Genomic DNA, 12,752 nt, shown 5'->3' with positions numbered 1-12,752 from the left:
TCTCTCATCTGGCCTTGTTGTCATATTATTCATGTGGAAAGCCCAGTTGAGGTTTTGTTCTCCAGTGATTCTCCATGCCGTTGATAGTGGATAGCTCAGTGATATAGTGCTTTCCCGGCGTATATGATGAATAAACCCTTCTTGGGCTTCCATCCAGGTACAGGGATTGATTATAACTGGCGTTTTGATGACAAATTCTGCCATATTCATCAGGGATGATGCCAGGTCATGTCTAGACTGGTGGTATACCCCCATACTCAGTCATTTCTGATTGGTTAGTCCTCACCCAATCAAGTTTCCACTCTCTCATCTTGTTTACAATCAAATTCCAGTTCTTTTTTAGAGTAAGACCTTTGTCTTTGTTGAAATTCTTATTCTCTAGTCTTATTTCAATGGCTTCCTTCACCGGGCAGTCCAAAAAGCCATGTCCAGACATCATCCCTGATGAAGATGGCAGAGTTTGTCATCGAAACGTTGGTTATAATCGATTATAACTGTACCCAGATGGAAGCCAGAGAAGTGCTTATTTGTTACCTCTGATGTTTATACCACTGAGTGTTAAGTGTGGTGGTTAGACTCTCTTGGTGTGATCACATTCCCATTCGGATATGTCCATACATGGCCTCCTCTACTGCCATGATGAGGCCAAACTCCGGTTGGAGGAGCAACACCTCATATACTGTCTGGGTAGTCTCCAGCCCCTTGGTATGAACATCGAATTTTCCATCTTCTGGTAATTCCCTCCCTCTCCCTTCCCCCATCCCACTTTCACTCTGCCTCCTCTTCCAGCTGCCTATCACCTCTCTCATGATTCTGCCTTCTTCTACTACCCATAGTGCTTTCCCCTTACATTCCTTCTTCACCTCTCCTGCCTATCCCTTCCTGGCTTCCCCTCCCTCACCCCTTGATCTTTCCTCTGATTGGTTTTTCACCTGGCACATTCCACCCTCCCCCCACCTTCTTTATAGGGCCCCTGCCCCCTCCTCCTTCAGTCCTGACAAAGGGTCTCAGCCCGAAATGTTGACTGCTCCTTTCAACGGATGCTGCCCGACCTGCTGAGTTCATCCAGCTTGTTTGTACGTGTTTATTTGACCACAGCATCTGCAGTGTACTTTGTGTTTGGTGTGATCACTGCTTGGCACTTTAGTGTGAATTTTAATTGCTGCTTACAACCTAAATGCAGCAACATCTGGACAGCCTGCTGCAGTCATTTGCTGATTAGTCAATGAAACAAACATCCTAAATATTGTCAAACTTGAGTTGTGATACATATCTTGAATGTCTATCTTAATTGATCTTGCATTTGGATGTCATCTGTGCACACTCTTCTAGGAGAAGTAGGCTTTGAGTTCATCATACTTGTGTGGAATTCAGGCTAACACTCATTTATATGAAACATTAGTGAAAATGAGTGTTGGGTAGAAATAGCAATGCCAAGGGATTGTTTCAAGTACAGATATATATGTTTTTGACTAACAAATCTTTCACCTAAATTACTGGATTTGGTGATGTGGGAGGTGAGGATGGTGCTGGGGGGAAATAAAATCTTATCAGGTTGTCATCTTGTTATTGTTTAGAACTACTGTGTATGGATTGGCTGCCATGCTATCCAATACTATAGCAATGACTACACTTTAAAAAGTAATTCATTAGCTCTCTTTAATTCAGTTGTTTAAAGTTGTTAAAATTGTTTAAAGTCAAGTCTCTTATTTGATCAAGGAGTAACAAAGTTGTACAGCTTGGAAACTGGTCTTTTGTCCTAATTTATTCATGCTAACCAAGGGATCCACCTGAGCTATTCTCATTTATCTGCATTTGGCTCATATATCTCTACCTGTCTGGCTCATGTCCCTGTATCAATGTCTATAAAACATTGTAATTGTACTCCCAATACCAATTCCTTTGACAGCGTAATCTGTATTTGGTACCCACCTCAAAGGTTAAAAACTTACCCCTTACTACTACTACTACCACCACCACCACCACTAGGTGGCAGATAGCTCAGGGTGGCGTAGACAGTGCCCCGCTAGTTGCAGTCTTCTAGCCTCAATAGTGAGCATCGGTAGGTCGTCATAGAGCTCAATGTTCATCATGTGATGTTGCCAACTCATGTCCCTCAGGTCCCCTTTAAATATTTCCTTCTCACCTTGAACCTATGTTCTCTAGTTTTAGACTTTGCTACCTTAGAAAAAAAATTAATCATTACCTTATCTAGGCTCTGTGTGATTTTTGTATAGCTCTAAAGCCACCTCTTGGCTTCCTATGTTCCAACCTACCCAGGATTTACTTGTAACTCAAGCCAAGCAATCTTGGAAACGTAGGAGACTTTTAGGTACCCTTTCCAGTTTGACGACATTCTTCCTTTATTTAGGCAACCAGAGCTGTACACTATACTTGAACTGTCTTGTACAGCTGTAACATGATATTAGAACTTGTACTCAATTTCCTGACCATGTGTACCAAATGCTGCCTTTTCCACTGTCTGCCTGTACCACATTTAGTTAACTATGTGGTTGTTCCCCTATATCTCTCTGTTTGACAAAACTTTGCAGGAAGGACCCTGCCATTTACTGTACAAGTCAGCTCTAAGTGTATTTTCCCAAGTGCAACGTTTTGCATTTGTCTGAGCTGAATCCCATCTGCCATTCCTTGGCCCATTTGCTCAATTGATCTAGATTCTGCACTGATCTTGGGTCACCACCTTCATTGTTCAATATGCCATCAATTTTGGTATCATCAAACTTTCTAATCCTATCATCTGCCTTCTCACCTGAATCATTAATATAGATGACAAACAGAGGGCCCAACACAGATCATTCTGGCACGTCATTGGTCACAGGCTTCCAATCTGGAAAATAAACCTCCTCTATGACCTTCTGACTCCTACCATCGTGCCAACTTTATATCCAATTGGCTAGATTGACCTGATCTAACCTCCAAGACCTGCCACAATGATGAATATTGACAAAGGTCTTGTTAAAGTCCATTTAGACAGCATTTACCCTACCTGCCCTTGTAAGTCCTCTTGGTCATGTCTTTAAAAATCTGTCTGTGAGGCATGATATCCCATGTGCAAAGTCATGCTGACTATCGCTTATTGGTTCTTGTTTTTACAAATGTAGGTAGATCCTGTCTCTCAGAATCACCTCCAGTAACCTTTCATCATAAATTTTAGGTTCATTGACTTGTTTTTTGTAACTTATCCATGCAGCCTTTGTAAACAAAGGCACAATATTAGCCACCCTCCAGTCCTTTTGGGTGGGGGAGGAAGGAGGAGGGGAAAGCATTTGTTTGTAATGATGATATGAATCGGTTTGCCAGGGCTCGTGCCTTTTCTTCCCTTTACCTCCACAATGTTCTTGGATACACTTGTCAAATCTGTGGCTTGAACCACCTCATGTGCCGGCACTTCTGATTTTAGGGAAGAGAATACTGATATTCTGAAATGTACTCTGCAAGTATATTTCAGGGCAGCATTATTCTCTGTGTAACCTTCATGGCCACCTCCATGGTAAATATAGATAAAATGTATTCATTTCAGACCTCGCCTGTCTCCTGTTGCTCCACATGTAGATGACAATTTTGATCCCTAAGGAAATTTATTCTCTCCCAGTCACCTTTTTCTCTTAATATAGAGAATTTTTTTAGGATTTATCTTTATCTTGCTGCCAAAGTTATCTCGTGTCCTCTTTTTGTCCTTCGATTTCTCAAAGTATATTTCTAAATTCCTTGTAATACTCAAGAAGTTCACTTGATCTCAGCTTTTATACTTGATGTATGCCTCACTTTCTCTGACTAGAGCTTCAGTATCCCAGGTTTCCCTGGTTCTGCCAGTCTTACCCTTTGCTCCAGCAGGAATGTGTTGGTCATGAAATGTGGAGGATTGTCTTGCAGATTTGCTGATTTAAACTTGTATTGAAATGTTTTAAAATCTGAAGCTTCAATGATCACATTTTTGAATAATGCTTTATTCATGAAAATTTTTATGTGTTAATTGTCCTTATTTCACCCCACCCCCTCCCAAAGAACGTCACTTCTCAGATGGCTCCTATCTTGTCTGAAGAAGACAACATTGAACAAATGGATTTTGATGAATTGCTGTTCTCCTATATGACCATTAAGGTGAGATAAAATACTTGATCTAATGTTTGTTTTCTCAGATGTCCCATACTCTTGCAAAAGAAAATGATTAGAAATGTGTGGATATACCTGTTTGATAAAGACTGTTGAGTGTTTGAAAACAAGCCACATCAGGAAACTCAATGTAGCTTTTTCTTGCATGCTTTGAACCCTTTAGCACATGCCTTATTCAGAATTTATAATTTAAAAAAAAACTTTTTTTTTAAACATGGGAGACCATGACTATGATTCATCTTCTCCATTTCCTTCTGACTTCATATATTGTCTTCAGCAAAGACCTTACATTAATTTCTGTGCAACTGCAGCTGAATTAGCTTAGAGCTATTCTGTCATCTTCCTAACTGATGACTTGGTTGTCTTTCCACCTCACTGCACAGAAGAGTCTTTGATGTATTTAATTTTTTTAGGAATGAAAATCCTTTCTCCAGTCCCACCCTCCCTGCAACTTTCAAACTTTTTTGTCCCCTTACCAGTTCTGATGAAAGGTCTTCAGCCCAAAATGTTACATCCGATTCTCTTCCGAGGATGTATTGTGACCTCGGACTACTTCCAGCATTTTCTGCTATTACTTCAGTTGTGATGCTTGAGGCCATACCTGGCATATTTTCAAACCAAGTATTAACCTTATTACTTTCATTATTTAGTTATGAACTATGCTCTAATTGGGAATCCTTTCTTTACTCTCCCCTTCCCTATTTTCATGATCTTGCATTAGCTTTAAAGCTACTGATATGTATTTTTCCCAATTCTGATTAATTGGCATAGACTTCAAATGAAAAGCCCTAGCTTCCTCTTTATCTGAACTGAGCATTTCCAGTTTTCATTATTTACTCAAGTCCTCTCTTTAGCTACTAATTTATCTTTTACACTCACCCCTCGGGTTTTCTTGGAACTTTTGGTTTCTATATATTGTTTTGAATGACAGCTGTAGGTTCCTACAATCTAAAATATTCCACTTGTCGTCTTGGTCAGTGTGATTAGTAGAGTGAATGTTGGTCATTCCTCAGTGCCAGTTTGTGAAGTGTTGGGCATTGTGTGTGAATAGTGGGGAGATAATGTTTCCATCTTCTATGTACAGTTACTACTTTGTGGAAGGGAAGCAGATTAATGGACCCTGGTGTATCAAACATCAGGATGCAAATACTGCTATAAAAGCACTTGCTCTCTACCATGATATTCCCCCAGCTTGTCTTCAGCTACTGGGTTTCCCAAAGTTCTGCTATCTAACAAGCAGCTGTTAAAGCTGAATAGCTTAAGTCAGTGACTTCAAGCCTTGCCAAATTATTCAACTCTCAATTACCATATGGGAGCACATTGGATGTCTGCCCTAGTTGGTCCACTTAAGACATGAAATGAGTGGATTGGTGCTGGATATCTGATGTTTTAAAGTCTAATGACTTGGCTAATTCCAGTTCAGTGGCTTCTAAAATTGTTTCCAAAAATCAGCAGTTCAATCAAGACAAGGCAAGGCTGAAATGCCACTGAAAATTTAGGCCAGTTTATGAATTGGTAATTTATTGAGTGCATTTCAAGTAACTATTGTGTTAAATATGGTTTGTATTATTTACTTCATAATCTATTACTAATGGCATTTCACAAGAAATGTGTTGGCCCATAGTGACTGGAAAAAGACTGATTTAGGTTTGTATGGTGAAGTGAATCTGCACATATTTAAGTATACTGGGTATTATATACATAACTTCTGCTAGTCTTAACGAGGTGAGTTGTAGTGAAATGATTCCCTACAGATTGATGTCCTGACAGAAATCTATCCAAAGCATTCCACCAACTCTAGTCTGTTGCTGCTTTGATATTCCCACCAGGATATTAGAGGATGATTGCATCAAAAAAAAGAAATTGCTGTTCTGATGCAATATCCACAGTTTGAGCTGAATGTATAAAAATATTTATTTTGTAGCCAAATGTAGAGTCTTCCCCGATATTAGATCTGGAAATAAAAATGTTCCATTCTTTAGACTTGACATCTTATCAGTTTTAGAAGTTCAATTTTGTTGTGGTCTTTGAAACTGTAGTGGAGGAAGCAGGTGTTTAGATGTAGAGAGTGTTCAGTGTCTGAGAATTCTGTTGGGAAATGGAAAAGAATAACATGGTTAAATTAATTTGTCCCTACACTCAGTTAGCTTTGTTTTCTGTAGAATGTTAATTTGAATAAATAATACTCAATTAATATTGCAAGATTTGAAGGCTTTTTTGGGTGAAGCAATTATTGAGTTCTCAACTTCCTGAGTGGAAAAGTTAGTTTGAAATTTTATTCATATCCCTTACCAAATTTCATTTCCCTGTCTTGCTTCTGTTTCAATTCGAGACATTTCAAAATGGTAGTGAACTCCTTGGTAGTGAACTCCAAGGTAGTGAATGATAGCACTGCTGCTGCTATCACAATGGTCTATAAATTGGTGCTGAGTATTCCTAAGAACTTCCCTACATAGAACCTCATTTGTTGTTTTACTCCAGTATTTTTTTTCTGTATGTAGTGTATAGTCTACTCAGTAGTCCATAGATGGATGAAGGTTAAATCAAAATGAATCATTTTTAGGAGGGATGCCAACTGGCAGCCTACTGATTTTTTTCATTTTACCAGCATTTTATCTTAATTGTGGATCTGCTGTTCATACTGAGGAAAATTATATCTAAACCTGACCATTGTCCTTGTCCAGTGATTTGGAGCAGGATATTCTATTATGTAGCCCAAAGGAAGTGAGACCAATTGTAGTACACAACAATAAGTCAGGGTTTTGAGCTTGGGATCTTCTGGCCTGTGGTTACTGATTAAGTCCAAGGCTGATCTGGTTGTTCCTTTTCTCAAAAATATTCTAAAAATATTTGAAGGCTTATATCAATCAGAAGTAGCTACTTGGAGCTAGGAGCTAATAATCCAGTAACTTCATTGGCGTATTTTCCTCTGTTCACCTTGTATCGTTGTCAGTGAGTAACTGACAATGCTCTTTGTTGATGCTATCTTTTTTTTAAATCTTAAGCTCCTGAATATTTATTGTAGTGCACATTAGTATGATGAAGGTCTCAGAAATGAACTTTTTTTTTTCTTTCTCCATTTCCTAGAGGGAAAACTCTTTGGAAAAATACCAAGATGATGCAGAACGGAACTTGCTGCTGCTTGATGAACAAAACCAGCGTTTGCGCAGAGAGATATTTGAATACAAACAAGAGTACATTATGCGGGAAAAGAAAAAGCAGTTGAGTTTGATAATAGAGCAGCAGGTGAGTTAACATTAACTGGCTGCAGTAAGAGCATGATAGGTTTTAGAGATCCTATCCATTGTGTAATATCTCTTCACTATTCTGCTATGATAGACTGACATTTAAAGATGTCTTCAGTTCTGCTTATAAATAATTTGCAGCAGATTGATAACCTTAAATACAGCAGAAGCTAGAAATCTAAACTAAAACTAAAGGCTTGAGACATTCAGCAGATCAATCAGTGACCTTGGAGAGCGTAATTGTTAGCATTCTAGACTTTGTTTAGAACTGGGGAGAAGTTAGTTTGAAACCAAACAGTGACTAATTGGCAGATTGTTTTGTTCAGTCCTTGAAGGTGAACTCAAGCTTTCAGTTGCTTGTTACTTAAATTTTCTACTCCATCCTTACTCCAGTTTGTCCTCCTATTCTATACCAGTGAAGCTCAAAAGTAGAGTTCATTGTCATCTGCACAAGTACATGGACAATGCAAATTTTACACAGGCATATAGCAACATTTACAAGAAAAACATGGATTAAACATAAATTATATATTATTTTTACAAGAAATTAGAACAAACTCTATTTTAGTGCAAAGTGATCAGTGGTCATAAAGTGATTGTGGTTGAAAAACAATAGTTGAAAAGCTATTCTTCAACCTAGTGGTGTGGGATTTTTGTTTTCTGTGCCTCTTGACTGATGGTAGCAGAGAGAATATTGCATAGCCTGCATGATGGAGATTTTTGGTGGATATTGAGACAGTGTCTCCTGTAGATGGGGAGGGATGTTCTCAGTGTAAACTGAAAGAGCAAGTACTTTGATCATTTTGGACTAAAATTGACTTTTTGTTCTAATTGTTCCTTTTTGTAAAGATTGTGTAATTTAATTTGTTTTTCTTGTGGATGCTGCTTATGATGGTATGTGACTGATGCTGCTGTAAGTATCTCTGTGCATACGTGAGCTTATGCAATAAATTCAACTTTGACTACAATCTTTGAGACACATTACAACCTTCTCTCTACTGTAATTAGCCATTCCCTAAACATCTCCTTTTAGATAGTTTTGCCAGCAGTTTTGTCGTCAAGATTCCTGATTTCACTCCTATCACTCTACCTTTAATTTTGTCTATGTGCAAATGAAGAATTTGTTTATTTTTAAATTTCTAGTATAGGGTATTGACTTAAAATGTTAGCTTCTTTGGCTGTAGATGGCATAACCTCTGGAGAGTGCATGCAGCATTCTACTTTCAGGTGGTATCATTTGCCATTCTTTGAAATGTATCCATCTATCCACCACCTCACTTCTGTCTCCCAAAACTGCTTTGGGTATATGGGCTGTCTTTTATAATCCTAATGATCTGACTAGTTCTAAGTGCAAATGTGGATAAACTATCTTGATATTCTAATATCAATTATATGCCCTCTGACTCTCGTTACTATTCGACTATATCCTCTCCCACCTGTTCTTGTAAGAGCACTATTCCATTTAGTTTCTGTAAATCCATTGTATTTTGATCTGGTGAAGTGACTTTTCCAACTAGTTGAATTCTTCCTTAATCATTGGTTCTCCTCCACATTTGGCAGTGCTCTCATGCTTTTGCTCCATTTCTTGCACTTCTGCTGTCACCCTCTCCTTCCACCCAGAGAAGGATTATGTTCCTTTTATCCTTGCTTTCTACCCAATTATCCACTCTAATTTCTGCTATCTTCAGCAACATGTTACCAACAGACAAATAATTTCTTTCCCCTCCCATTTCAGGGTTCCAAAGGCCATTATGCTTCAAGCCTCTTCCATTTCTACTGTCCAAGGACCCAAACAGTCCTTTAGGGTGACGTAGGAAGGAGCAGTACTCAGTTTAATGAACTGCATTTAGTGCCCAGGATGTAATATCTATATATGAGGCAACAAAACTATGTTGTTTTGCTAGTCAGTAGAACACATTTTCAGTCTGCACGGGTGACGATATTCCAGTTGCTTTTTACTTGAGTTGAACTATTTCAGATAATTGGCTTTTCCTGTATGTCACACCTTGCCAGTTCTGAGTCAAGGCCCTCCATTTGTAGCACTAACTCAGGCCAGGTAGCAGTTTCTCCACAGATGCTAAGTGTTTCTAGTGGGCTATATTTTGTTTTTTTTTAAAATTTCCATTATAAAGTTGAAGGAAGCCATTTGCATTAGAGGTAATTTAAGGTAGCTGGTTAATTTACCAAATAGCAGGTCTTTGTGATGTAGGAAGAAAGCACGAGCACCCAGGGGAGATCTATACAGTCATAGGGAAGATGTGCAACTTTAATACAGATGGCTTTGGAGCTGAGCCCAGGTCTCTGGAGTTGTGAGACAGCTGCACTATAATAGGTTGCCTAGTCTTCAGCAGCTGCTGTGTTCTGCAACTTACAAATTCAGCCTCATCTTTCCCTCTGCTCCTTTATCCATTTAAACAGATGGAATAGCTACAATTAACAAATATTCTGTTTCTCACTGACTTCATGACCTCCACCCTATCTGAAACTTTTTCTGTTTCCCATTTTGCTCTCTTCTCTGTAGTTTAAATTTCTTCACTTTTTAAAATCTGATAAAGGGTCACCATCCTGAAGCATTAATGGTTTTTCTTCGGTGTCTGATCTGAGTTTTTCCTTAATTTTCTATTATTTATTTGTTTTTAAATTTATGAATGGGGTGTGGATGTGTCTGCAATTTTTGTCCATCCCTAATGGCTCCTAAACCAAGGAAGCAGTTTGGAAAGAACCACAATGGGTTTAGAGCTAAATATAGTCCAGACAGGGCAATTAAACAGACAAACCACAAGCTAGGTGAGGTTTTATGACAATACAGTAGCTTTTTGATTACATGTTAATGTTGGCATTGGAATGTGATGAACATAGAACATAGAATAGTACAGCACAGTACAGGCTCTTCGGCCCACAATGTTGTGCCAACCCTTAAACCCTGCCTCCCGTATATTTCCCCACCTTAAATTCCTCCATATACCTGTCTAGTAGTCTCTTAAATTTCACTGGTGTATCTGCCTCCACCACAGACTTAGGCAGTGCATTCCACGCACCAACCACTCTGATGGTGGAAAAACCTTCCTCTAATATCCCCCCTTGAACTTCCCACCCCTTACCTTAAAGCCATGTCCTCTTGTATTGAGCAGTGGTGCCCTGGGGAAGAGGTGCTGGCTGTCCACTCTATCAATTCCTCTTAATATCTTGTATACTTCTATCATGTCTCCTCTCATCCTCTTCCTATCCAAAGAGTAAAGCCCTAGCTCCCTTAATCTCTGATCATAATGCATACTCTCTAAACCAGGCAGCATCCTGGTAAATCTCCTCTGTACCCTTTCCAATGCTTCCACATCCTTCTTATAGTGAGGCGACCAGAACTGGACAGAGTACTCCAAGTGTGGCCTAACCAGAGTTTTACAGCGTTGCATCATTACCTTGAGACTCTTAAACTCTATCCCTTGACTTATGAAAGCTAACATCCCATAAGCTTTCTTAACTACCCTATCTACCTGTGAGGCAACTTTCAGGGATCTGTAGACATGTACCCTCTGATCCCTCTGCTCCTCTACACTACCAAGTATCCTGCCATTTACTTTGTACTCTGCCTTGGAGTTTGTCCTTCCAAAGTGTACCACCTCACACTTCTCTGGGTTGAACTCCATCTTCCACTTCTCAGCCCACTTCTGCATCCTATCAATGTCTCCCTGCAATCTTCGACAATCCTCTGCACTATCCACAACACCCCCAACCTTTGTGTCTTCTGCAAACTTGCCAACTCACCCTTCTACCCCCACTTCCAGGTCGTTAATAAAAATCATGAAAAGTAAGGGTCCCAGAACCGATCCTTATGGGGCACCACTAGTCACAACTGTCCAATCCAAATGTACTCCCTCCACCACGACCCTCTGCTTTCTACAGGCAAGCCAATTCTGAATCCACCTGGCCAAACTTCCCTGGATCCCATGCCTTCTAACTTTCTGAATAAGCCTACTGTGTGGAACCTTATCAAATGCCTTACTAAAATCCATGTAGATCACATCCACTGCACTACCCTCATCTATATGCCTGGTCACCTCCTCAAAGAACTCTATCAGGCTTGTTAGACATGATCTCTCCTTCACAAAGCCATGCTGACTGTCCTTGATCAGACCATGATTCTCTAAATGCCCATAGATCCTATCTCTAAGAATCTTTTTCAACAGCTTTCCCCACCAGAGACGTAAGGCTCACTGGTCTATAATTACCTGGACTATCCCTACTACCTTTTTTGAATAAGGGGACAACATTCGCCTTCCTCCAATCCTCCGGTACCATTCCCGTGGACAACAAGAACATAAAGATCCTAGCCAGAGGCTCAGCAATCTCTTCCCTCGCCTCGTGGAGCAGTCTGGGGAATATTCCATCAGGCTCCAGGGACTTGTTCGTCCTAATGTATTTTAAGAGCTCCAACACCTCCTCTCCCTTATTATCAACATGATCCAGAACTTCAACCTCACTTATATTGTCCTCACCGTCACCAAGTTCCCTCACATTGGTGAATACCGAAGAGAAGTATTCATTGAGGTCCTCGCTCACTTCCACAGCTTCCAGGCACATCTTCCCACCTTTATCTCTAATCGGTCCTACCTTCACTCCTGTCATCCTTTTGTTTTTCACATAATTGAACAATGCCTTGGGGTTTTCCTTTACCCTACTTGCCAAGGCCTTCTCATGCCCCCTTCTTGCTCTCCTCAGCCCCTTCTTAAGCTCCTTTCTTGCTACCCTATATTCCTCAATAGCCCCATCTGATCCTTGCTTCCTAAACCTCATGTATGCTGCCTTCTTCCACCTGACTGGATTTTCCACCTCACTTGTCACCCATGGTTCCTTCACCCTACCATTCTTTATCTTCCTCACCGGGACAAATTTATCCCTAACATACTGCAAGAGATCCCTAAACATTGACCACATGTCCTTAGTACTTGCAGGCTACCCCAGCACATCTTTAGGTGTGTTGGTTGTTAATGCAAATGACTCATTTCACTGTATGTTTAGATGTACATGTGATGAATCTAATTCTGAAGCCAACACCATTTTGTCTTGTACTTTAGTTAAAACCTTAAAGTACCTATTCTCTTTTAATTGTGTGACTATAGAGAGATACAGCAATAATTTTGACTATAAAGTTTCACCAATTTCTGTCGAGGGAATCTTTCATTTTAATTCTATTTAAAACTACTGGCCATTCTATATCCAGAATCATTCATTCCATTTGTGCAACCTTTTGAATGCAGATATGGGTTATTCTACTATCAGAGTACAACTATAGAATTTGAATATCCGTCAGCCAAACAATAAAATTGCTGTTGTTTTATCCAGTCTGTCACATGAGGCTTGCTGGTATATCATCGT

General features: G+C 39.7%; 1 protein-coding gene across 1 annotated transcript in view; it reads left to right on the top strand.

Annotated features, from left to right (window-relative positions):
- Positions 1-12,752, top strand: part of haus8 (HAUS augmin like complex subunit 8) — a 73,187-nt gene that overhangs the window by 40,566 nt on the left and 19,869 nt on the right. The window contains exons 11-12 of the mRNA XM_073068377.1: positions 4,027-4,122; positions 7,222-7,380. Of these exons, the coding sequence (XP_072924478.1) occupies positions 4,027-4,122; positions 7,222-7,380 (255 nt within the window). The remainder of the gene's footprint in view (positions 1-4,026; positions 4,123-7,221; positions 7,381-12,752) is intronic.

Source organism: Hemitrygon akajei, chromosome 16, assembly GCF_048418815.1.
Source record: "Hemitrygon akajei chromosome 16, sHemAka1.3, whole genome shotgun sequence".
Lineage (NCBI taxonomy): Eukaryota > Metazoa > Chordata > Chondrichthyes > Myliobatiformes > Dasyatidae > Hemitrygon > Hemitrygon akajei.
This window is presented reverse-complemented; position numbering and strand designations above follow the sequence as displayed.